At 43.8% G+C, this 27,160-nt stretch overlaps 1 protein-coding gene across 3 annotated transcripts in view; it reads right to left on the bottom strand.

Moving 5' to 3' along the window:
* The window catches only part of lg20h18orf54 (linkage group 20 C18orf54 homolog), an 81,145-nt gene that overhangs the window by 13,649 nt on the left and 40,336 nt on the right, over positions 1–27,160 (bottom strand). For all 3 annotated transcript variants that reach the window (XR_009817430.1, XM_061980590.1, XM_061980589.1), the window contains exons 10-12: positions 10,947–11,013; positions 10,789–10,846; positions 866–1,036 (exon numbers count right to left, since the gene is read on the bottom strand). Coding sequence is in view for 2 of the 3 variants with exons in the window: in XM_061980590.1 (XP_061836574.1) it covers positions 866–1,036; positions 10,789–10,846; positions 10,947–11,013 (296 nt within the window). In the remaining variant the exon portion in view is untranslated. The remainder of the gene's footprint in view (positions 1–865; positions 1,037–10,788; positions 10,847–10,946; positions 11,014–27,160) is intronic.

Raw genomic sequence — 27,160 nt, forward strand, 5'->3', positions numbered from 1 at the left:
AATATCTGCCTACTTTCTGTCTTAACATGTTCCCTATACATTTCTGTTAAAATGTAATAAACACTTACTCTTCTGTTGTTTTGATGCTTAACATTAGTTTTGGATGATACCACAAATTTGGGTTTCGATCCGATACCAAGTAGTTACAGGATCATACATTGGTCATATTTAAAGTCCCCATGTGTCCATGGACGTATTTCCTGAGTTTATAAATATACTATACATTTTAAAAAAAGGAAAAAAGATTTTGTGATGATAAAAAATATTGATGTAATCATTGAAGTATCGACTAGATACACTCTTGTACTTGGTATCATTACAGTGGATGTCTGGTGAAGATCCACCCATGGCATTTGTTTATATTGAGGAGCGCTAGACTGTTAGCGGTGAGCTATTGTATCCTCCTACGGTGTGTAGAGAAGCATGTTTAGCTATTCCTCGTCCTGCAAGGATGATATTTGTCAATGCCTGCTGGGATGTGGTGGTATTGTTAATTGAGCTCTGTGCACATAGTACACAACAGTTTCAGGTGCGGGCGGGACCCAAATCAAAGGGCTTCAAGATGAGCTGCTGTTGCTTTTGCTTTCTACCGTGGCGTATGTGAAAGTGTATAATTTGATATGTACTGAAGTCTGCTTTTTACAAGTTAATACGCCGACAATCACCTTAATTTAATCGTGGCAGCCAAATTGTGATTGTGATTAAAATTTGATTAATTGTGCAGCCCTACTTGAAACTACGAAATGTATTTATTTATTTTTTTTTCAAATATATACTTTTTCAAATGTAATAATAAAATATGCTCTTCAAATGTGCACGTGATTTGAGATGGTTGATAAAACCAAAAGAGTAAAAAATTACACACCTTCAGAGCTTCTTCACTCTGCCAGCAGTTAATGGAGGCTGAAGCATTTGGTGGTTGTTGCTGCTGAAGCGCCATCTCCACAGTCTGCAGTCTGAACATCATCTGTTTAAGAGCCTCCAATGGACCTGGCTGCTCACTGATGCTGCAACCATGCTGACTTCCACAGCGAGTCTAGCGGAGACAAGTATGTAGAGATATTTATCTGATGTGTGTTGTAACTTATGTGGTGTAAAAGCTAATTTCAAATGCTGTTAATATTTATTTATGTTAAAGTGTTCTCGTATGTGGACTAATAAGACTGTAAAGGTGTATTGTTTTGGGCTAAAAGCACTACATTTCCCACGATCCTGTGGTAGTGGAAGCAGGAAATGTATGTAGAAAGAGCGTTAATATTGTTCATGAAACACAGAAGCCATTGTATGCAACGAGATCTTGTTATCCCGACGCTTTGAATAAAACAAAACTTGTCAATCAACATCTTATCTCCTCCTTGAAGTGCAATTAAAGGCCTACTGAAATGCGATTTTCTTATTTAAACGGGGATAGCAGGTCCATTCTATGTGTCATACTTGATCATTTCCAGTATTGCCATATTTTCGCTGAAAGGATTTAGTAGAGAACATCGACGATAAAGTTCGCAACTTTTGGTCGCTGATAAAAAAGCCTTGCCTCTATCGGAAGTAGCAGACGAGTAGCGTGACGTCACAGGTTGTGGAGCTCCTCACATTTGCACATTGTTTACAATCATGGCCACCAGCAGCGAGAGCGATTCGGACCGAGAAAGCGACAATTTCCCCATTAATTTGAGCGAGGATGAAAGATTCGTGGATGAGGAAAGTGAGAGTGAAGGACTAGAGGGCAGTGGGAGCGATTAAAAAAAGGAAGATGCTGTGAGAGGCGGGTGGGACCTGATATTCAGCTGGGAATGACTAAAACAGTAAATAAATACAAGACATATATATACTCTATTAGCCACAACACAACCAGGCTTATATTTAATATGCCACAAATGAATCCTGCATAACAACACCTCCCCCCTCCCGTCCATATAACCCGCCAATACAACTCAAACACCTGCACAACACACTCCAGTGTTTCCCACAGGACAGGCATCTATTTGTGGTGGTGTGGTCGGGGGGGCGGGGGGTGGCGGCGGCAGCGGCGATGACCAAGAAGAACGCGGAGTTGGAATATAAGTACAACACTTTATGTACATATTTAGCTCATTAAAATTACCGACAGGAAGGCGAGAAACACTTTATTTCAACAGACTTTGGCGCCGTACCTTTCGTCAAAACTCCAAAGACCGACTGCACAGTTGCACAGTTGCGCTAACAAAATAAGAGTTTCAGAAAGCTGGCGTGCACAAGCTAGCAAGCTACGGAGTTTGCCCACAATGTATTTCTTGTAAAGTGTATACAAAGGAGTACAGAAGCTGGACAAATAAGATGCCAAAAACCAACCCCTTTCATGTGGTATTGGACAGAAAGGAGGACTTTTTTTCTCCTCCATTCGAAAATGCGGACGTTTTCAGCACCACTGTCTGATTCCAATCAATGCAAGTCATCAGAATCAGGTAATACACCAACTTATATTGTATTCTTGTCTTCATGAAAGAAAGGAATCTATTTGTGTTAAACATGCTTGTATTATCTTTAAACACCTTTAACTTGTTAACAATATTAACTATATGTGTTAAACATGCTTGTATTGTCATTAAACACCTTTAACTTGTTAACAATATTAACTATATGTATTAAACATACTTGTATTATCATTAAACACCTTTAATTTATTAACAATATTAACTATATGTGTTAAACATGCTTGCATTATCATTAAACACCTTTAATTTATTAACAATATTAACTATATGTGTTAAACATGCTTGCATTATCATTAAACACCTTTAACTTGTCAACAAAAACATATATTTCATAAATAAGTAAATATAAATTATATATATATGAATGAGGTAGAGCCCCACAACTTGATCAATTGAAAAGTAGCTCGCCTGCAGAAAAAGTGTGAGCACCCCTGAGTTACACCCATCTGAACAGGTCAGCCACCTGTTTAAAGCCCGATCACAGTTGAAATCTTGAAATGAAGGGCCTTTAATGGCCAAAACATTAACCTGGACAACATTTTAACAGCTGGTTGGCTCAGATTATATTCTTTTCATTGCATTCACGTGCTGCAGTGGACAGTGGACAATTTAGCTTCATTATTAATGCAGTATTTGAAGCACCGTCTCCACGTGTGTTTATTGACAACAGGGTTATAACCTGGACACGTTAGCTCGTCGGTATGAAAACAGGAGACTGTTACTGCGTGCGTCTGCCCCGGACCCCGAGTCAAACAGCGGCGGTGTTAATGAATCAGCGTCAGGCTGCTCACCGTCAGTGAAACGCTCGGTGAAATCGCGGATTAACGTTAAATATATGACGAGCCGCGAGCGATGCAGCTATAACTTATCTACCTATAACCTATATTACCCTCGTATTTTGATCTGGTCGGTCCGTTCTTTTACTCCGCCGTCGTCGTCGTCGTCTTCTTCTTCTTCTTCTTCTGGCCCACCAGGTGAATTAAGTGCTATTGGTGGAGTTACAATGCATAGTAGGCTACCGCCACCTACTGCACCGGAGTTGTAACTACAAGGTACAGTACATTCACAGACAGAGTCCCATTGCTTTTATGAGCGGTCGAGCGAGTCAAAAGCCGAAAAATCCATTTGTGGCGGACGTAATTCTTTCGTGGCGGGCCGCCACAAATAAATGAATGTGTGGGAAACACTGTATATATATATATATATATATATATATATATATATATATACAGTGTTTCCCACAGGACAGGCATCTATTTGTGGTGGTGTAGTCGGGGGGCGGGTGGTGACGGCGGCAGTGGCGATGACCAAGAAGAACGCGGAGTTGGAATATAAGTACAACACTTTATGTACATATTTAGCTCATTAAAATTACCGACAGGAAGGCGAGAAACACTTTATTTCAACGGACTCTGGCACCGTACCTGTCGTCAAAACTCCATAGACCGACTGCACAGTTGCGCTAACAAAATAAGAGTCTCAGAAAGCTGGCGTGCACAAGCTAGCAAGCTACGGAGTTTGCCGACAATGTATTTCTTGTAAAGTGTATACAAAGGAGTACAGAAGCTGGACAAATAAGATGCCAAAAACCAACCACTTTAATGTGGTATTGGACAGAAAGGAGGACTTTTTTTCTCCTCCATTCGAAAATGCGGACGTTATCAGCACCACTGTCTGATTCCAATCAATGCAAGTCATCAGAATCAGGTAATACACCAACTTATATTCTTGTCTTCATGAAAGAAAGGAATCTATATGTGTTAAACATGCTTGTATTATCTTTAAACACCTTTAACTTGTTAACAATATTAACTATGTGTTAAACATGCTTGTATTATCTTTAAACACCTTTAACTTGTTAACAATATTAACTATTTGTGTTAAACATGCTTGTATTGTCATTAAACACCTTTAACTTGTTAACAATATTAACTATATGTATTAAACATACTTGTATTATTATTAAACACCTTTAATTTATTAACAATATGTGTTAAACATGCTTGTATTATCTTTAAACACCTTTAACTTGTTAACAATATTAACTATATGTATTAAACATACTTGTATTATCATTAAACACCTTTAATTTATTAACAATATTAACTATATGTGTTAAACATGCTTGTATTATCATTAAACACCTTTAACTTGTTAACAATATTAACTATATGTATTAAACATGCTTGTATTATCATTAAACACCTTTAATTTATTAACAATATTAACTATATGTGTTAAACATGCTTGCATTATCATTAAACACCTTTAACTTGTTAACAAAAACATATATTTCATAAATAAGTAAATATAAATTATATATATGAATGAGGTAGATCCCCACGAAAAGTAGCTCGCCTGCAGAAAAAGTGTGAGCACCCCTGAGTTACACCCATCTGAACAGGTCAGCCACCTGTTTAAAGCCTGATCACAGTTGAAATCTTGAAATGAAGGGCCTTTAATGGCCAAAACATTAACCTGGACAACATTTTAACAGCTGGTTGGCTCAGATTTTATTCTTTTCATTGCATTCACATGCTGCAGTGGACAGTGGACAATTTAGCTTCATTATTAATGCAGTATCTGAAGCACCGTCTCCACGTGTGTTTATTGACAACAGGGTTATAACCTGGACACGTTAGCTCGTCGGTATTGTAACACGTGACGTGACAACAGCGGCGGTGTTAATGAAGCAGCGTCAGGCTGCCCACCGTCAATGAAACGCTCGGTGAAATCGCGGATTAACGTTAAATATATGACGAGCCGCGAGCGATGCAGCTATAACTTATCTACCTATAACCTATATTACCCTCGTATTTTGATCTGGTCGGTCCGTTCTTTTACTCCGCCGTCGTCGTCGTCGTCTTCTTCTTCTTCTTCTTCTGGCCCACCAGGTGAATTAAGTGCTATTGGTGGAGTTACAATGCATAGTAGGCTACCGCCACCTACTGCACCGGAGTTGTAACTACAAGGTACAGTACATTCACAGACAGAGTCCCATTGCTTTTATGAGCGGTCGAGCGAGTCAAAAGCCGAAAAATCCATTTGTGGCGGACGTAATTCTTTCGTGGCGGGCCGCCACAAATAAATGAATGTGTGGGAAACACTGTATATATATATATATATATATATATATATATATATATATACAGTGTTTCCCACAGGACAGGCATCTATTTGTGGTGGTGTAGTCGGGGGGCGGGTGGTGACGGCGGCAGTGGCGATGACCAAGAAGAACGCGGAGTTGGAATATAAGTACAACACTTTATGTACATATTTAGCTCATTAAAATTACCGACAGGAAGGCGAGAAACACTTTATTTCAACGGACTCTGGCACCGTACCTGTCGTCAAAACTCCATAGACCGACTGCACAGTTGCGCTAACAAAATAAGAGTCTCAGAAAGCTGGCGTGCACAAGCTAGCAAGCTACGGAGTTTGCCGACAATGTATTTCTTGTAAAGTGTATACAAAGGAGTACAGAAGCTGGACAAATAAGATGCCAAAAACCAACCACTTTAATGTGGTATTGGACAGAAAGGAGGACTTTTTTTCTCCTCCATTCGAAAATGCGGACGTTATCAGCACCACTGTCTGATTCCAATCAATGCAAGTCATCAGAATCAGGTAATACACCAACTTATATTCTTGTCTTCATGAAAGAAAGGAATCTATATGTGTTAAACATGCTTGTATTATCTTTAAACACCTTTAACTTGTTAACAATATTAACTATGTGTTAAACATGCTTGTATTATCTTTAAACACCTTTAACTTGTTAACAATATTAACTATTTGTGTTAAACATGCTTGTATTGTCATTAAACACCTTTAACTTGTTAACAATATTAACTATATGTATTAAACATACTTGTATTATTATTAAACACCTTTAATTTATTAACAATATGTGTTAAACATGCTTGTATTATCTTTAAACACCTTTAACTTGTTAACAATATTAACTATATGTATTAAACATACTTGTATTATCATTAAACACCTTTAATTTATTAACAATATTAACTATATGTGTTAAACATGCTTGTATTATCATTAAACACCTTTAACTTGTTAACAATATTAACTATATGTATTAAACATGCTTGTATTATCATTAAACACCTTTAATTTATTAACAATATTAACTATATGTGTTAAACATGCTTGCATTATCATTAAACACCTTTAACTTGTTAACAAAAACATATATTTCATAAATAAGTAAATATAAATTATATATATGAATGAGGTAGATCCCCACGAAAAGTAGCTCGCCTGCAGAAAAAGTGTGAGCACCCCTGAGTTACACCCATCTGAACAGGTCAGCCACCTGTTTAAAGCCTGATCACAGTTGAAATCTTGAAATGAAGGGCCTTTAATGGCCAAAACATTAACCTGGACAACATTTTAACAGCTGGTTGGCTCAGATTTTATTCTTTTCATTGCATTCACATGCTGCAGTGGACAGTGGACAATTTAGCTTCATTATTAATGCAGTATCTGAAGCACCGTCTCCACGTGTGTTTATTGACAACAGGGTTATAACCTGGACACGTTAGCTCGTCGGTATTGTAACACGTGACGTGACAACAGCGGCGGTGTTAATGAAGCAGCGTCAGGCTGCCCACCGTCAATGAAACGCTCGGTGAAATCGCGGATTAACGTTAAATATATGACGAGCCGCGAGCGATGCAGCTATAACTTATCTACCTACAACCTATATTACCCTCGTATTTTGATCCGGTCGGTCCGTTCTTTTACTCCGCCGTCTTCTTCTTCTTCTTCTTCTTCTTCTTCTGGCCCACCAGGTGAATTAAGTGCTATTGGCGGAGTTACAATGCATAGTAGGCTACCGCCACCTACTGCACCGGAGTTGTAACTACAAGGTACATTCACAGACAGAGTCCCATTGCTTTTATGAGCGGTCGAGTCAAAAGCCGAAAAATCCATCTGTGGCGGACGTAATTCTTTTGTGGCGGGCCGCCACAAATAAATGAATGTGCGGGAAACACTGCACTCAATCCCACAGCCCAAAGTACCGTTCACCTCCCCAAAGTTCATACAGCACATATATTTCCCCAAAGTCCCCAAAGTTACGTACGTGACATGCACATAGCGGCACGCACGTACGGGCAAGCGATCAAATGTTTGGAAGCCGCAGCTGCATGCGTACTCACGGTACCGCGTCTGCGCATCCAACTCAAAGTCCTCCTGGTAAGAGTCTCTGTTGTCCCAGTTCTCCACAGGCCAATGGTAAAGCTTGACTGTCATCTTTCGGGAATGTAAACAATGAAACACCGGCTGTGTTTGTGTTGCTGCAGCCGCCGCAATACACCGCTTCCCACCTACAGCTTTCTTCTTTGCTGTCTCCATTGTTCATTGAACAAATTGCAAAAGATTCACCAACACAGATGTCCAGAATACTGTGGAATTTTGCGATGAAAACAGACAACTTAATAGCTGGCCACCATGCTGTCCCAAAATGTCCTCTTACAATCCGTGACGTCACGTGGCGGCGTCATCATACCGAGACGTTTTCAGCAGGATATTTCGCGCGAAATTTAAAATTGCACTTTAGTAAGGTAACCCGGCCGTATTGGCATGTGTTGCAATGTTAAGATTTCATCATTGATACATAAACTATCAGACTCTGTGGTCGGTAGTAGTGGGTTTCAATAGGCCTTTAAGTGTAAATTACTGCATCTATTGGTGCCAAAACCCAGGATCTGGTGAGTGCACGGGAGAAGAAAAGAAAAACACTGTCGAAAGCTGCAACAATGGCAGAGGTTGTTTGTCGTAAGGACGCGGAAAATATTAATTGAAAGCAAAGTACGATTAGAGCTGCTATTACAATAATTATTCATCATATTGACTCAGTAATGGCTAAAAATTAACCAGATGTTTATCACTTGAGCACTTTGCTGGAGATGTTGTCCGTCAAGGAGAAAGCTTGTCAGAACTAAACAGCAAAATGGAACTATGAACTTTACTGGACGACTTGGGAGTTGGAGATCGAAACATCAGAGGAACATAAGGAGCCAATCATTTTGTAGAAAAAAGCTGGCAAAGCGCATGATGAGAAAAAAGGTGGACTCAGCCTAAATGACGTCAGCGCAAAGAGTAAGGGACGCTAATTCATCCGGTGGATTTGGACAGAAGAACATCAGTAACGTTGCCGAAGTTTATTATTATTAAATATTATGGAGATGGCAGCTTATGGCAGGAGTTTTAGAGTCAATATGAGGCTGCTATTCCCCAGTATGATGCACGTGCAAAAGAGAGAAGTTCACCTCGTTGAAAGCTTAACTCACTGGACAAGCTGCAAAGGCAGTGGCAGGGCTAATGTTCCATCCATTCATCTATTTTCTACTGCTTCACAGGGGGTGCTGGAGCACCACCTAGCTGCACTCTGGTGGAAGGCAGGGGTACACCCTGGACAAGTCGCCACCTCATCACAGGTCCAACATAGATAGACAGACAACATTCACATTCACACACTCACACACTCGAGCCAATCAACCTATTCCCAGGACCAACAGAGATAGACAACATTCATATTCACCACTCACACACTCGAGCCAATCAACCTATTCCCAGGTGCATGTCTTTGGAGGTGGGAGGAAGCCGAAGTCGCAGTCACTGTGAGAACATGCAAACTCCACACAGAAAGACCTTGAGCCTGGGAATCAAACCCTGGACCTTCGTATGGTGAGGCACTAACCCCTGTTCCATAGTGCTGTCCAGGACTAATGTTGACAAATGAAAATGATGATGCTGCAATTGGGCTACTGTAAAACAGATATGCAAAATAACGATGTTGTGATCAGCACTCACATGTCAAAGTTGCTTACCCCTGTCAAAAGGTCATCTGATTTGCATGCTTTGAAACAGCTACAGTATATGATTAATGTGAGATTAAAATCACAAGTCTGGAGTCTTTGGGTGTGGTGTCAGAGATGTATAGAAGCATGTTATGCCCAAAGGACGGATAACGATGAATGGAAAGTGTCACATTCTTGCAGAAAGAGGTCCATAGCCGAGAAAGAGTGTAACAAATGACACTCCGCAAAGTAGAGAACAAGCCATACAAGCAGCAAAAAATTATTTTAAAATGAGAAGACTCGACGTGCAATCTGCTGCTGCACTGTATACAGCAAACCAGAAGCAAAGCAAATGTTCTGCAACAGTTCAATCAATCAATCAAAGTTTATCTAAAGCCCTTAATCACAAATGCCTCAAAGGGCTAAGAGCACAAATCTGAATATATGTCCAGACCACGACATTGCTGATAGAAAAAAAAAAAAAACGGAAGAAGATTGGAAGATGCTATGTGGGTTTGTTGCAACATTTGTAAAATCAAGAATGTGTCCTGTGAGAAATGCGGAAGGAAACACCATGTTGCTGTATGCACTGGGCCAAAGTGGCCACATTTGGCAACGCCACACAACAAAAATAATATAAGTATGTACCATGATTCGTGCTGACACCGTAACGGAATAATATCGGCATCGGCCAATACTCAAGGCTCTAATATTGGTACCAGTCAGGACACCCAAATAATAAGTTATGTTATGTCTTATCATATAGTAATGATGTGTAGTTATGAAGTCCAAAACTTCCAAAATGTTCATAAATATATGAACATTATTGTTTATTTCTAACATATATCACATTACATTATACTGTACTGTGTAAGTTTCCAACAAAGACGAGTACGCAAACATACTTTCCTGCTTTTGTAAAGATTCATGAAGGATACATCTTTCTTTTTAAATGGCATAGCCTTTTTAAACATTTTAAATAGTTTTGTAGTTAAAAAAAGTGTTAATCTGGCTCCAAGGAAATTTTAGTCCGAGCCATCATTGCATGCAGCTCTTTTTAATTATATAATTTCAGACTGTCTGTGACGTTGTGAATGTGAACCAGCTACGGCGAGAGAGACATCTGTTTCTGAAGCGTGCGACTTGAGTAAGCTAAACGTGATTACACCTCCCACCCCCTTTAAAAAAAAACATCTCAGAAGAAAAACGAACAATTACATTCAGCATGAACAAATTTCATTTGCCTGTATTTTTGTTCCCCAAAGTTTAAGCTGTGTTGTTTTATGGCTTCGGACTATTTTCTAGTGGAAGGGAAACAGGTCTCCTTTGGGAGTAAAGGTTACAAACCCCTGATCTAGATGGTCATCCATCCTGAAGGTTTCCATTTTAGACAAACTTGGTCAATGAAGCTGATTCTGACTCTGATTTTGGTGGTTCTCTGCCAGAGCACAATGAATTGATGTGAGGGTTTCAGGAGAAGTGGTGAGGCATACCTGATGGATTTCCTCTGATGGAGCTTCAGGGATGTCTTCTGCTGCCTTTGCTGACTCGCTGCATTATCAACACATGTAATTAGTGTTATGTAACCTATGTAGAATGCATACATGTTGATTACATAATCGTATACAAGTGTGAAAGTGTAAATCCTTACATGTGGGTCGAAGATGAACAGACATGTAGTTCTTCACTGTTCACGGGACTCACAGCATCAATGCGAGCTAACAACAACAACACGACAGTTTATGAAGATGAAAACATTTTACTTTCTCTCCAGTTTAAGCAACACTACTGCTACTACTATGGAAGGAGAAGCAACGGAAATACTACACTCATTCTCCATTAATCCATGTTCAACTTTTCTATGACTCCAAACAGGGTATAAGGTAGGATTCTATCCCAGGTGACTTGAAGTGACAGGCAGACTAGACTTGTCTTTGATATTTGATCATCATGGCGCCGATCACGGCTGCCTCGGTGCTCTTGTGCGCTCTGTTTTGTTTGTTTTTGTGCGTAAATTGTGTGTCCGCATGCTCTTACCCCTGCAAAGAGCTACTGAACATCAGATCAGTCACCCCTACGGACTTATTACCGGCATTACCTGGCATCTTTCTCTCCAACGTCCGCTCACTTCCCAACAAGATGGACGAGCTAGCGTTGCTGATGAGAAGAAACAAGGACTTTTCCTCTTCTTGTGTTTTGTGCTTCACGGAGACGTGGCTGAGCGCGAGTGTCCCGGACAGCGTGGTTTAACTGGAGGGCTTTCATCTTCTCCGCGCGGACCGAGACGCGGGGCTCTCCGGCAAAACAAGAGGCGGTAGAGTCTGCTTCTTCATCAACAGCAACTGGTGTACAGACGTGACGGTGATATCCCAACACTGCTCTCCTGCTCTGGAATATATTTTCATTCACTGTAAGCCCTTTTACTCACTGCGTAAGATTGTTTCATTCATTCTGGTGGTTGCCTACATACCGCCGAGCGCGGACGTGCATGAGGCTCAGCGCACGCTTGCAGACCAGATCTTACATGTGGAACGGTCTTTTCTGGACCCTCTTGTTATCGTGCTTGGTGACAAGGGACATTTGAGCCAGGAATTACCCAAGTATAGGCAGTTTATTAAATGCCCGACCAGAGAGGAGAACACTTTGGATCACTGTTACACTACAATAAGCAAGGCATACCATAAAGTCCCGCGCGCTGCTCTCGGACTATCAGATCACGTGATGGTGCACTTAATCCCTTCATACAGACAGAGACTGAAACTGGCTAAACTTGTTATGAAGACCATTAAGAAGTACACCGCTGAGGCTGTGGGGAAGTTGCGCGCATGTTTGCAGACGACAGACTGGGAGGCAATTGTAGCGGCCACGGACAATCTGGACGAGTATACGGACACTGTGACCTCATACATACAGTTCAATGAGGCGCGCATCATTCCAACGCGCACCAGGGCTTGTTATAACAACGACAAGCCCTGGTTCACACCCAAGCTCCGACAGCTGCGCAAGAAGAAGGAGACTGCGTGGAGGAGCGGGGACTGGAGTACCTACAGAGAAGCGAAGTACCACTTCAACAGGGAAGTGGAGAAAGCTAAATCAACAACGACAAGCCCTGGTTCACACCCAAGCTCCGACAGCTGCGCAAGAAGAAGGAGACTACGTGGAGGAGCGGGGACTGGAGTACCTACAGAGAAGCGAAGTACCACTTCAACAGGGAAGTGGAGAAAGCTAAATCTGTGTACTCTACCCGTCTACAGCAGGTAGCAATTATTTTTTCCATGGGGCCACATGAGAAACAGAAAATATTGTGGAGGGCCGGGCCAAAAGGCTGAACTCAAATCTGCATAATATTAATTGTATTTCCTTATAAAAAGCAGTAAATAGCATTGTTTTGACAAGCTGGTAAGACTGGCTAGATGTTATAATTAAGAAATGAAAAGGTTTAGGGGTTGCCTTACAAAACATGTCATTTATTCAATCACATCACAATATTGTCTTTGTGCTCCAAACATTATGCAAGACACATCATATTGAACAAACTGAACTGATCATCACTGAACTGTGATTTTGAGAAAAAGGCTTCCAAAGAAAGTGTCCCAATTCACTGTTAGTTGGTGCCTTTACGTACCTACATTTGTAGTTTAACCACCTCATTTGGTGTTTTTAAGTTATTTTTTCTTGTTCAGTGAGAGAAATCTAGTCTTTGCTGGGCTTTAACGAGTGCATCAAAGTCTGGTTGAATGTCTGAGGTTGAGACGCGAAGCACAGCTGAGATTTCTCCGCGTGTTTCGTCTCGTAATGCCGACTCATATTGTCCCCGCAAACTAAACACACGGCTTTACCTCGGACTTCAGTAAACAAATACTTTGCAGTTCAATTTTTGTTGAAAAGCCTGCATTCGGCATCTACCTTTCTTTTTTTTAGCATGAGCGGACATTTTTGAGGGCTAAAGTCATCTTGTTGTGACAACGATCCAATCACGCGCACGTGATGCGAATCGCGTCATTATGTACGTGAATAAAAAACAACTTCAAAATAAAAGCATTGCAGCTTTAGTCCATATGGTCCATGCATGAGGTAAAATGAGAAAATATGTTTATTTTGTAATTTCCAATTAACCTTACACGGGCCGGTCAGAGTCAACCAAAGGGCCATATGTGGCCCGGGGGCCGTACAATGCCCAGGTCTGGTCTACAGGAACAGTTCAGCTCCAATGACAATGCAGCCGTGTGGAGAGGACTAAGGGCCCTTACGAACTATAAGTCCAAAGCCCCCCAGGCCCTGAATGACCGGACTCATTACTGTCGTCACGAATGGCCTTCAGCTCATCAAAGCTATGCTCCCCCCACCATGACACCCCCACCAACTCTAGCACTTCATTAAAGGACTTAAAGGACTCCAAGTACATCACAGGACTTTATCAAAGGCCCTCTACATCCGAGAGGAGGATGTACGCCGGCAGTTCTTGAAGCTGAACACGCGGAAGGCCCCCGGGCCGGATGGTGTCTCCCCCTCCACCTTGAGACACTGCGGAGATCAGCTGGCTCCTGTCTTCACTGACATTTTTTAACAGCTCTCTAGAGCTATGCCGCGTGCCGTCCTGCTTCAAGACCTCCACCATCGTCCCTGTCCCCAAGAAAGCACGGATCACAGGACTTAATGACTAAAGGCCGGTGGCGCTGACGTCTGTGGTCATGAAGTCCTTTGAGCGCTCGGTCCTGTCCCACCTCAAGGACATCACCGCCACTCTCCTGGACCCACTGCAATTTGCCTACAGAGTCAACAGGGCTGTGGATGATGCAGTGAACCTGGCCCTCCACTTCATCTTGGAGCATCTGGACTCCCCAGGAACCTACGTCAGGATCCTATTTGTGGACTTCAGCTGTGCCTTCAACACCATCCTCCCTGGACTGCTACGAGACAAGCTCTACCAGCTCAGCGTGCCCGACTCCCTCTGCAGTTGGATCAATGACTTCCTCACGGACCGAAGACAGCACGTGCGGCTGGGGCGTGTGAGTCGGATCACAGCTGACTCTTCTCACCTTGGACACAAACTATTCTCCCCTCTCCCCTCAGGCAGGAGACTACGGTCCATCCAGACCCACATCTCCCGCCACTTGAACAGTTTTTCCCCTTGACCATCAGGCACATGAACAATAACAAGATATGATAGCTCAGTTACAGCTCATGTTATTCTATTCTGTGTTATATATGTTTTATGTTGCATGATTGCGCAAAGTAAAATTCCTAGTTTGTGAACCCGTTCTCAAACAATGGCAATACAAACTCTTCTGATTCTGATTCACCAGTCAATCAGAGATCAAACCCAGAACTCGGCATGGATCGGTTATCGGCTTTATTGTACAAGACGGTATGAAAAAGTGACAGTTTGAAAACCACAACAATTTTTCCTTAATACAGTCCGTATAGCATAGGCAAAAGTGGAAGTCAAATCTTTCATGTACGGATGCAGCAGCATGTTATCAGGATGCCTTCCCTTTGCACACAGCTCTGCAGGCTGTGGGATGAAGGAAGATGGTTTGTGGTCTTGCACAAAAAATGTATGTATGTCTGTATGTGTGAAAACAGAGTGTACCTGGGGCACTTAAAATCCTTTTGAAAAATAGTGAAATATAGGAGGCTGTGGAAGTTAATTATTTAGGGATAATCCTAGACCGATTACTTAAATTTGAAAAAAAAGAGAATCTCAAAAGTAGCAAAATGTAATCAACGGTTTTAAGCTAGATACATTTCACACTATTTCATCCAGGCAGCTAAAATGTTCATGCATGGCATGATTTTTTTCACATCTGTCCTATTGTGTAACAACTTGGGCTCAGGCAGCGCCCTCTACTATCAGACACATGACATTTGTGTACAAGACACATCAAAGAAATACATTTAAACAATGTGCCTTTTTCGTCACGTGCTGTCAACTATGTAATATATTACCAACAGAAATCAAATTAATCTGAGATATAAATCGTCACAACAAATGTTAAGTGTTGGCTAAAGGGAAAACAAAACTGTACAAGTTAACTTGGCCCTGATTGTTTTGTTTTTTAAAGGAGCCATATGTAAGAATTGCATGTCATATCATCATTAAATGGCCCTGATATGTCAAAAGGCATTAATAAATCATGTTCTTTTCACATACCTCGATAACTGCTAACAGTAGTTCAGCCGGGATATTTCAAAACTATACCGCCCCAAAATCTTGTTATTGTTTTCATTTCGATGTCCCTCCCTCCACCGTTTTAACCAATTAGAGGGTCCGTGAGTGTGTTACATCCAGGTTGCCAGTTACACACTGCCATCTTCGTGTAGCTACTGCCACTGGTAAAGTTACAAAACATGTCAAACCTTAGTAAATCCAAAAGGCCTCGTTACGATTCTCAACTTATCATGACAAAGCCAGGAACAAAACAAGGATTTGTATCGGGGATCCCTTTGAAAGATGGAGACGATTAAAGGCGGAGAAGATTTTTTCATCTGATGCCAAACTTGCTAATTTCCTCCTGGAAAAACTCCACACAGAAAGATCCCGAGGCTGAGATTGAACTCACGACTACTCAGGACCTTCGTATTGTGAGGCAGACGCACTAACCCCTCTTCCACCATGCTGCCCGCCTAGACACATACCTTGGTCAAATGTCTCCTCTATAAATTTGGGCGTACATTAGGCTGCTAAGCATGCTCTACTTTTTTTCACCAGTATAACCATTGCTAGCGTTGGTTGTAGTTCGTTTTAGTCTTTGTTTTCTGATAGTACTGACAATAACCATATGATTGCCATTTGTTGTGTAATTGTACGCAGGCATGACAAACTTCTTCCTGAAAATAGCCTAATTTCTGTGTAAAATGTGTTGGTTAGATATTTGTTATTGACACAACGCTTGTCTATTCAGCTATTATGGTCCCAGCACCTCAACCCCTAGTAAGAGGCAATGGAAGTTTGAAGTTCCTTGGAGTAGCCCAGTTGATCGAACTGGATTCAACTGCGTGTCTGGCAACCTCAGTCAGGGACAGGTGAAGGGGACTACAAAATTTTGACCGTGATTGCAGCACTATTTCTGGCCATATTCCTACATATGGCTCCTTTATTTTGTCTTTTAAATTTCAGTATGCAATATTTTAGTTCACTTTAGGTGAGGGATCAGACAAAGAGCAGCTCGAAGACCTCCATGAAAAATAAAAACCAAGGACCCAGATTTCCCTCGCCCGGACGCGGGTCACCGGGGCCCCCCTCTGGAGCCAGGCCCGGAGGTGGGGCACGATGGCGAGCGCCTGGTGCGCCTGTCCCCATGGGGCCCGGCCGGGCACAGCCCGAAGAGGCAACGTGGGTCCCCCCTCCAATGGGCTCACCACCCATAGCAGGGGTCATAGAGGTCGAGTGCGATATGAGCTGGGCGGCGGCCGAAGGCAGGGCACTTGGCGGTCCGATCCTCGGCTACAGAAGCTAGCTCTTGGGACGTGGAACGTCACCTCGCTGGGGGGAAAGGAGCCTGAGCTAGTGCGCGAGGTGGAGAAGTTCCGGCTAGATATAGTCGGACTCACTTCGACGCACAGCAAGGGCTCTGGAACCAGTTCTCTCGAGAGGGGCTGGACTCTCTTCCACTCTGGCGTTGCCGGCAGTGAGAGGCGACGGGCTGGGGTGGCAATTCTTGTTCACCCCCGGCTCAGCGCCTGTACGTTGGAGTTCAACCCGGTGGACGAGAGGGTAGCTTCCCTCCGCCTTCGGGTGGGTGAACGGGTCCTGACTGTGGTTTGCGCTTACGCGCCAAATCGCAGCTCAGAGTACCCACCCTTTTTGGATTCACTCGAGGGAGTACTTGAGAGTGCTCCCCCGGGTGATTCCCTCGTTCTACTGGGGGACTTCAATGCTCATGTTGGCAACGACAGTGAAACCTGGAGAGGCGTGATTGGTAAGAATGGCTGCCCGGATCTGAACCCGAGCGGTGTTTTGTTATTGGACTTTTGTGCCAGTCACAGATTGTCCAAAACGAACACCATGTTCAAACATAAGGGTGTCCATATGTGCACTTGGCACCAGGACACCCTAGGCCGCAGTTCCATGATCGACTTTGTAGTTGTGTCATCGGATTTGCGGCCTCATGTTTTGGACACTCGGGTGAAGAGAGGGGCGGAGCTTTCTACCGATCACCACCTGGTGGTGAGTTGGCTGCGATGGTGGGGGAGGATGCCGGACAGACCTGGCAGGCCCAAACGCATTGTGAGGGTTTGCTGGGAACGTCTGGCAGAGTCTCCTGTCAGAGAGAGTTTCAATTCCCACCTCCGGAAGAACTTTGAACATGTCACGAGGGAGGTGCTGGACATTGAGTCCGAATGGACCATGTTCCGCGCCTCTATTGTCGAGGCGGCTGATTGGAGCTGTGGCCGCAAGGTAGTTGGTGCTTGTCGTGGCGGTAATCCTAGAACTCGTTGGTGGACACCGGCGGTGAGGGATGCCGTCAAGCTGAAGAAGGAGTCCTATCGGGTTCTTTTGGCTCATAGGACTCCCGAGGCAGCGGACAGGTACCGACAGGCCAAGCGGTGTGCGGCTTCAGCGGTCGCAGAGGCAAAAACTCGGACATGGGAGGAGTTCGGGGAAGCCATGGAAAACGACTTCCGGACGGCTTCGAAGCAATTCTGGACCACCATCCGCCGCCTCAGGAAGGGGAAGCAGTGCACTATCAACACCGTGTATGGCGAGGATGGTGTTCTGCTAACCTCGACTGCGGATGTTGTGGATCGGTGGAGGGAATACTTCGAAGACCTCCTCAATCCCACCAACACGTCTTCCTATGAGGAAGCAGTGCCGGAAGAAACTGTGGTGGGCTCTCCTATTTCTGGGGATGAGGTTGCTGAGGTAGTTAAAAAGCTCCTCGGTGGCAAGGCCCCGGGGGTAGATGAGATCTGGCCGGAGTTCCTTAAGGCTCTGGATGCTGTGGGGCTGTCTTGGTTGACAAGACTCTGCAGCATCGCGTGAACATCGGGGGCGGTACCTCTGGATTGGCAGACCGGGGTGGTGGTTCCTCTCTTTAAGAAGGGGAACCGGAGGGTGTGCTCTAACTATCGTGGGATCACACTCCTCAGCCTTCCCGGTAAGGTCTATTCAGGTGTACTGGAGAGGAGGCTACGCCGGATAGTCAAACCTCGGATTCAGGAGGAACAGTGTGGTTTTCGTCCTGGTCGTGGAACTGTGGACCAGCTCTATACTCTCGGCAGGGTCCTTGAGGGTGCATGGGAGTTTGCCCAACCAGTCTACATGTGTTTTGTGGACTTGGAGAAGGCATTCGACCGTGTCCCTCGGGAAGTCCTGTGGGGAGTGCTCAGAGAGTATGGGGTATCGGACTGTCTGATTGTGGCAGTCCGCTCCCTGTATGCTCAGTGCCAGAGCTTGGTCCGCATTGCCGGCAGTAAGTCGGACACGTTTCCAGTGAGGGTTGGACACCGCCAAGGCTGCCCTTTGTCACCGATTCTGTTCATAACTTTTATGGACAGAATTTCTAGGCGCAGTCAAGGCGTTGAGGGGATCTGGTTTGGTGGCTGCAGGATTAGGTCTCTGCTTTTTGCAGATGATGTGGTCCTGATGGCTTCATCTGGCCAGGATCTTCAGCTCTCACTGGATCGGTTCGCAGCCGAGTGTGAAGCGACTGGGATGAGAATCAGCACCTCCAAGTCCGAGTCCATGGTTCTCGCCCGGAAAAGGGTGGAGTGCCATCTCCGGGTTGGGGAGGAGATCTTGCCCCAAGTGGAGGAGTTCAAGTACCTCGGAGTCTTGTTCACGAGTGAGGGAAGAGTGGATCGTGAGATCGACAGGCGGATCGGTGCGGCGTCTTCAGTAATGCGGACGCTGTATCGATCCGTTGTGGTGAAGAAGGAGCTGAGCCGGAAGGCAAAGCTCTCAATTTACCGGTCGATCTACGTTCCCATCCTCACCTATGGTCATGAGCTTTGGGTTATGACCGAAAGGACAAGATCACAGGTACAAGCGGCCGAAATGAGTTTCCTCTGCCGGGTGGCGGGGCTCTCCCTTAGAGATAGGGTGAGAAGCTCTGCCATCCGGGGGGAGCTCAAAGTAAAGTCGCTGCTCCTCCACATCAAGAGGAGCCAGATGATGTGGTTCGGGCATCTGGTCAGGATGCCACCCGAACGCCTCCCTAGGGAGGTGTTTAGGGCACGTCCGACCGGTAGGAGGCCGCGGGGAAGACCCACGACACGTTGGGAAGACTATGTCTCCCGGCTGGCCTGGGAACGCCTCGGGGTCCCACAGGAAGAGCTGGACGAAGTGGCTGGGGAGATTGAAGTCTGGGCTTCCCTGCTTAGGCTGCTGCCCCCGCGACCCGACCTCGGATAAGCGGAAGAAGATGGATGGAATATTTTAGTATGATTGATCGATTGTATAGTGTATTATAAATATGTTCTTTATTAAATAAAAAAAAAAAAAGCCAATCTTAGGGACACAAGTTGGACATTTGCATTTGCTATAAACTCTAAGCACATCACTTGCAGTCATTGTTGTTATTGTTGAACTGTATTATCCCTATTTAAATAAAACTCTATTCTATTCCATTGGACTTTTTCCTCCTTTAAGATCACTGAATTGGATGTTTAGGAATACTTCACTTGCCATAAAAATACAGACGCCCGCAGTGGAGGAAGAACATTGCCCAATGTGCTAAACCTTTCAACAAGACTCAAAAGAAGGTAACGCTCATAAGACAAGATAGCATCTATGGTCGCAGCACCAATCGCTATATACTGTATTTAAGCTAAAGTTAAAAGGGAACTGCACTTTTTTTTCTTTTTTTCATGCACTCTAATTAGTAAACAAATGCGAGCAAAAGTCCGCTTAAAATGGAACCAATAGAAGTCGCTCTATTCTGCCTATAAAGCGCTTAAAAAAACATCCAAACAATTTCATTAACGTTATATATACACGCTGTGAGTATATGTGTAATTTAGTTAAAAGCACATTCATAATAACATAAAATCTTATTTTGCAGACTTCCGGTTCCGGTTCACCGTGCGTGACTGCTCGCTGACTGCTCGCTGTTTCGAAAAAGCTAAGTATCGTTCTATTTGTGTGCTTTTAAATTGTTCTGCAGCTTTCTTTATTACTTTCTCAACATATTTAGTAGTACTATTTAACTTGCAAATCACCCGATCTCTGTCTCTCCACCCCTCCCGCAGCTAGCTAGCAGCTAGCTGCTAAGCTAACGAAGCTAGCGCGGAGAAAGGCGTCGCCGGGCGCCGGTCAGAAGGAGTCTACTCCTGCACACCGTGACCAGGACTTCTCGGAAGACAGCAGGAACTTCACTCGGTGACAGAAAACACCGTGAGTTTGGCTTCCTGCGCGTCTTGCACCTTACTCACGGAGAGGCTGGCTCTGCTAGAGGGCCGTGTCCGCCAGTTAGAGCAGAGTAATCTCGTAACTTTAGATGCTGCGGACACATCTGCTAGCGTTAGCTGTAGCGAGCTAACTAGCCCAGCCTGTAGCAGTCCTAAGCGGCCTACAAGCTACGGTGTACCGGTTGAGACGCATAATAGATTTAGCTCTTTAGCTAGTCCTACACCCCAGTCTACCGGACACCACACCTTAGTCATAGGGGACTCCATCACCCGAAACACAAAGCTTAGCAAACCAGCCACAATTAACCTGACATTGAGGCTAATCTTAGGGAGCTAACTCGCAACAGGCCTAGTAAACACGTACGACAGGCTAATCGCACCACTAGTTATGCGAATATAGTTGTACACGTTGGCTCCAATGACACTAGGATGAGACAGTCAGAGATTACAAAGAGAAACATAGCCAGGACTTGTGATCTCGCTAGAAAGATGTCCAGGCATCGAGTAATTGTCTCTGGCCCCCTACCTGCGAGAGGCAATGATGAGAGATATAGCAGATTAGTCTCGCTTAACAAGTGGCTGGCTAGCTTCTGTAGACAACAGGGACTAACGTTTATTGATAATTGGCCCTCTTTCTGGGGCAAACCAGGCTTGCTGATGAGGGACGGCCTTCACCCTAACCAGGAAGGCGCCATCATCCTGTCTAAGAACATAGACTACTGTTTAAGTCACATTTGACTAACTACACTAGAGCAGGCCCGGTCACAGGCAATTACAGAGCCTGCTAGTCCGGGTGAGGAGTCAGTTAAGCTAGAACTAGCCAGCACCAGGCTGGATAATTCCTGTACGCATAGCAATTTTCTTAGAATAACACACAACTCACATAATGTGTTTTCTGTTGTGAATGTGTCCGGGGTAGATATGCATTCTACTGAGGTGGCAAATCATGATGCGTTCAGTCGATCGCAGCATCAAGCAAACAATCTGAAAATTCCCGTCGTATCAATTCCTAGATATGGTCGAAACTATTTAAAGTGCACTACGTATAATAAACGCAACATTATTAATATTTCTACTACGGATAATTTAAACAAAAACTCGTCAAAACAGCCCAATACTTATAATATGGGCTTTTTAAACATAAGATCATTGTCTCCCAAAACGTTATTAGTTAATGAGGTCATTAGAGACAACAATCTTAACGTCATTGGTCTTAGCGAAACCTGGCTCAAACCAGACAAATTTTTTGCGCTAAATGAGGCATCTCCTCCTAACTATACGAATGCGCATATTGCCCGTCCCCTTAAAAGGGTTGGGGGGGGTCGCACTAATATACAATGAAAACTTTAACCTTACCCCTAACCTAAATAATAAATACAAATCGTTTGAGGTGCTTACTATGAGGTCTGTCGCACCGCTGCCTCTCGATATGGCTGTTATCTACCGCCCCCCAGGGCCCTACTCGGACTTTATTAATGAATTCTCAGAGTTCGTTGCTGATCTAGTGACGCACGCAGACAATATAATCATAATGGGGGACTTTAATATCCATATGAATACCCCATCGGACCCTCAGTGCGTGGCGCTCCAGACTATAATTGATAGCTGTGGTCTTACACAAATAATAAATGAACCTACGCATCGCAACGGCAATATGATAGATCTAGTGCTGGTCAGGGGTGTCACCACCTCCAAAGTTATGGTACTCCCGTATACTAAAGTAATGTCCGATCATTACCTTATAAAATTCGAAGTTCTGACTCATTGTCAACAAACTAATAATAATAATAACTGCTATAGCAGCCGCAACATTAATGCCGCCACAACGATGACTCTTGCTGACCTACTACCTTCGGTAATGGCACCATTCCCAAATTATGTCGGCTCTATTGATAACCTCACTAACAACTTTGACAATGCCCTGCGCAAAACCATTGATAGTATAGCACCGCTAAAACAAAAAAGGGCCCCTAAAAGGCGCACCCCATGGTTTACAGAGGAAACCAGAGCTCATAAATTATCATGTAGAAAGTTGGAACGCAAATGGCGCGCGACCAAGCTTGAGGTTTTCCATCAAGCATGGAGTGATAGTTTAATATCGTATAAACGCATGCTTACCTTAGCTAAAGCTAAATATTACTCAAATCTCATCCGCCTCAACAAAAACGACCCTAAATTTTTGTTTAGTACAGTAGCATCGCTAACCCAACAAGGGACTCCTCCCAATAGCTCCACCCACTCGGCAGATGACTTTATGAATTTCTTTAATAAGAAAATTGAACTCATTAGAAAGGAGATTAAAGACAACGCATCCCAGCTACAACTGGGTTCTATGAACACAGATACAACTGTATCTACGACGGATACTGCAATACAAAATAGTCTCTCTCTTTTTGATGAAATAACATTAGAGGAACTATTACAGCGTGTAAGTGGGATAAAACAAACAACATGTTTACTTGACCCACTTCCTGGGAAACTTATCAAGGAGCTTTTTGTATTATTAGGTCCATCAGTGCTAAATATTATAAACTTATCACTGTCCTCTGGCACTGTTCCCCTAGCATTCAAGAAAGCGGTTATTCATCCTCTGCTCAAAAGACCTAACCTTGATCCTGACCTCATGGTAAACTACCAACCGGTGTCCCACCTTCCCTTTATTTCGAAAATCCTCGAAAAAATTGTCGCACAGCAGCTAAATGAACACTTGGTGTCTAACAATCTCTGTGAACCTTTTCAATCCGGTTTCATGGCAAATCACTCTACGGAGACAGCCCTCGCAAAAATGACTAATGATCTACTGCTAACGATGGATTCTGATGCGTCATCTATGTTGCTGCTTCTTGATCTTAGCGCTGCTTTCGATACCGTCGATCATAATATTTTATTAGAGCGTATCAAAACACGTATTGGTATGTCAGACTTAGCTTTGTCGTGGTTTAACTCTTATCTTACTGACAGGATGCAATGCGTCTCCCATAATAATGTGACCTCGGACTATGTTAAGGTAACGTGCGGAGTTCCTCAGGGTTCGGTTCTTGGCCCTGCAGTCTTTAGTATTTACATGCTGCCGCTAGGCGACATCATACGCAAATACGGTGTTAGCTTGCATTGTTATGCTGATGACACCCAACTCTACATGCCCCTAAAGCTGACCAACACGCCGGATTGTAGTCAGCTGGAGGCGTGGCTTACTGAAATTAAACAATGGATGTCCGCTAACTTCTTGCAACTCAACGCCAAGAAAATGGAAATGCTGATTATCGGTCCTGCTAAACACCGACATTTATTTAATAATACCACCTTAACATTTGACAACCAAACAATTACACAAGGCGAATCAGTAAAGAATCTGGGTATTATCTTCGACCCAACTCTCTCGTTTGAATCACACATTAAGAGTGTTACTAAAACGGCCTTCTTTCATCTCCGTAATATCGCTAAAATTCGTTCTATTTTATCCACTAGCGACGCTGAGATCATTATTCATGCGTTCGTTACGTCTCGTCTCGACTACTGTAACGTATTATTTTCGGGTCTCCCTATGTCTAGCATTAAAAAATTACAGTTGGTACAAAATGCGGCTGCTAGACTTTTGACAAGAACAAGAAAGTTTGATCATATTACGCCTATACTGGCTCACCTGCACTGGCTTCCTGTGCACTTAAGATGTGACTTTAAGGTTTTACTACTTACGTATAAAATACTACACGGTCTAGCTCCGTCCTATCTTGTCGATTGCATTGTACCATATGTCCCGGCAAGAAATCTGCGTTCAAAGAACTCCGGCTTATTAGTGATTCCCAGAGCCCAAAAAAAGTCTGCGGGCTATAGAGCGTTTTCTATTCGGGCTCCAGTACTATGGAATGCCCTCCCGGTAACAATTAGAGATGCTACCTCAGTAGAAGCATTTAAGTCCCATCTTAAAACTCATTTGTATACTCTAGCCTTTAAATAGCCCCCCTGTTAGACCAGTTGATCTGCTGTTTCTTTTCTTTTCTCCTCTGCTCCCCTTTTCCTTGAGGGGGGGGGGCACAGATCCGGTGGCCATGGATGAAGTGCTGGCTGTCCAGAGTCGGGACCCGGGGTGGACCGCTCGCCTGTGCATCGGCTGGGAACATCTCTGCGCTGCTGACCCGTCTCCGCTCGGGATGGTGTCCTGCTGGCCCCACTATGGACTGGACTCTTACTGTTATGTTGGATCCACTATGGACTGGACTCTCACAATATTATGTCAGACCCACTCGACATCCATTGCTTTCGGTCTCCCCTAGAGGGGGGGGTTACCCACATATGCGGTCCTCTCCAAGGTTTCTCATAGTCATTCACATCGACGTCCCACTGGGGTGAGTTTTTCCTTGCCCGTATGTGGGCTTTGTACCGAGGATGTCGTTGTGGCTTGTGCAGCCCTTTGAGACACTTGTGATTTAGGGCTATATAAATAAAGATTGATTGATTGATTGATTGATTGATAATTAAACCTTCACTTACTGCATACTTGCCAACCCTCCCGATTTTCCCGGTAGACTCACGAATTTCAGTGCCTCTCCCGAAAATCTCCCGTGGCAACCATTCTCCCGAATTTCTCCCAATTTCCACTCGGACAACAATATTGGGGACGTGCCTTAAAGGCAGTGCCTTTAGCGTGCTCTACAACCTGTCGTCACGTCTGCTTTTCCTCCACACAAACAGCGTGCCGGCCCAGTCTCATGTTGTATGCGGCTTCTGCAGACACACGCAAGTGACTGCAAGGCATACTTGATCAACAGCCATACAGGTCACACTGAGGGTGGCCGTATAAACAACTTTAACACTGTTACAAATATGCGCCACACTGTGAACCCACACCAAACAAGAATGACAAACACATTTCGGGAGAACATCCGCACCGTAACACAACATAAACACAACAGAACAAATACCCAGAACCCCTTGCAGCACTAACTCTTCCGGGACGCTACAATATACACACCCGCTACCACCAAACCCCGTCCCCCCGAACCCCGCCCCCATGTTTTTATCATGTCCTGCCTACCCACTCAGGCAAATCATATTGTTGATGTCGATGCCCATATCTGCTGTACAGAAATGCTTTACAGCAGGGGTGGCCAACCAGTCAGAGACTAAGAGACACTTTTTTTTACTGTGTTACTGCAAAGAGACACATCCTACACATGGGCACACATGAACATCACCCCATCCCTTCCTCACACACACACACACACACACACACACACACACACACACACACACACACACACACACACACACACACACACACACACACACACACACACAGACCTCTGCTCAGCCAGATTTATTGTAAATGTCACACACCAACATGACTCCTACAGTACTAAGACCACAGGCCAGTTATTTTCAACAATTAACATTGTGTGCACTGTCTCACACACACAAACTCTCAGTTCAACCAAGTCCACAAACAAAAATATAATATTTGTTCTGTTACTATGCATGTTGCTTAGTGGGACTTCTGGCATTCCTTGTGACGCTGAATATTTGAAGCTTTGAAATGCGCTAATGACGCCTGACATATAAGGCAGAATGGCTTGCCATTACGTTCAACAAAAAAATATAAACTCTCCCACTCTGTTAAAATGTCCTGTGTTCTTCTTCATATTTTCATTTTGCTGTGCTTTGTTTCCCTGCCATTTTGAGAGCGAATTTGTCACACATGGTTTACTACTGTGATCTCACGCACATGCATGTTTGACGTCACTCAAATCGGCTTTGGCTTCTTCTTCTTATGTTAGACTGACCATACGTCCTCTTTTCCCCGGACATATCCTCTTTTGCGGGGCTGTCCGGGCGAGGTTTCTTAAATGCCTCAAATGTCTGGCATTTTGAGTTAGGGTTGCGTGTATTTTCAATGTTCGTCCAGGGTTAAGAACGGGTTAAAAACTAAATAAATTGTGGAGGCGAGTGCACGCAGCAGCATTCGTGAGGGAGGGGCAGAGCACTACAAAGCACAAAACAGCTGTGCAGGGCGAGAGCTCGTCTGCTGTGTTTTGTTGAAATATAATTAACTTGTTTTAAAGCATTATTTATGTTTACATTGTATACAAGAGGTTATTCGGAATATTTCTACCTCTGCACTTTTTCTTAAACTGTGAATGTTACAGAATATAAGTGTGACTTATTTTGTTATACTGTCAAGCAGTGTTGGCGTTACCGCACTTTGTGTGTCTTTTTACGCATTGAAATCAGAAAGGACGCTTTACCTACCGCCCGGTTTGTTTGTTTATTTATTGTCTCGATTATCGCTTTCCATCAGTTTTCTTTTGTTTATATTTGCCGGGTCAAATTTCCGTCCCCGTTTATTGCGTCTTTCTTTATTGGTCATAAATTTTGATTCGCCGAAAGTTTTATCAATGACAAATACTGTCTCAGTTTGCACTCAGACAAGTTTACCGCAGGGGGCTGTCAAAATAAAGACTTCATGGTAAACACTTAGGCACTAATAGAGTTGTTACACCTTTCCTGTCCCAGACC

The sequence above is a fragment of the Nerophis lumbriciformis genome, linkage group LG20 (genome assembly GCF_033978685.3).
Source record: "Nerophis lumbriciformis linkage group LG20, RoL_Nlum_v2.1, whole genome shotgun sequence".
In the NCBI taxonomy this organism is placed as follows: domain Eukaryota; kingdom Metazoa; phylum Chordata; class Actinopteri; order Syngnathiformes; family Syngnathidae; genus Nerophis; species Nerophis lumbriciformis.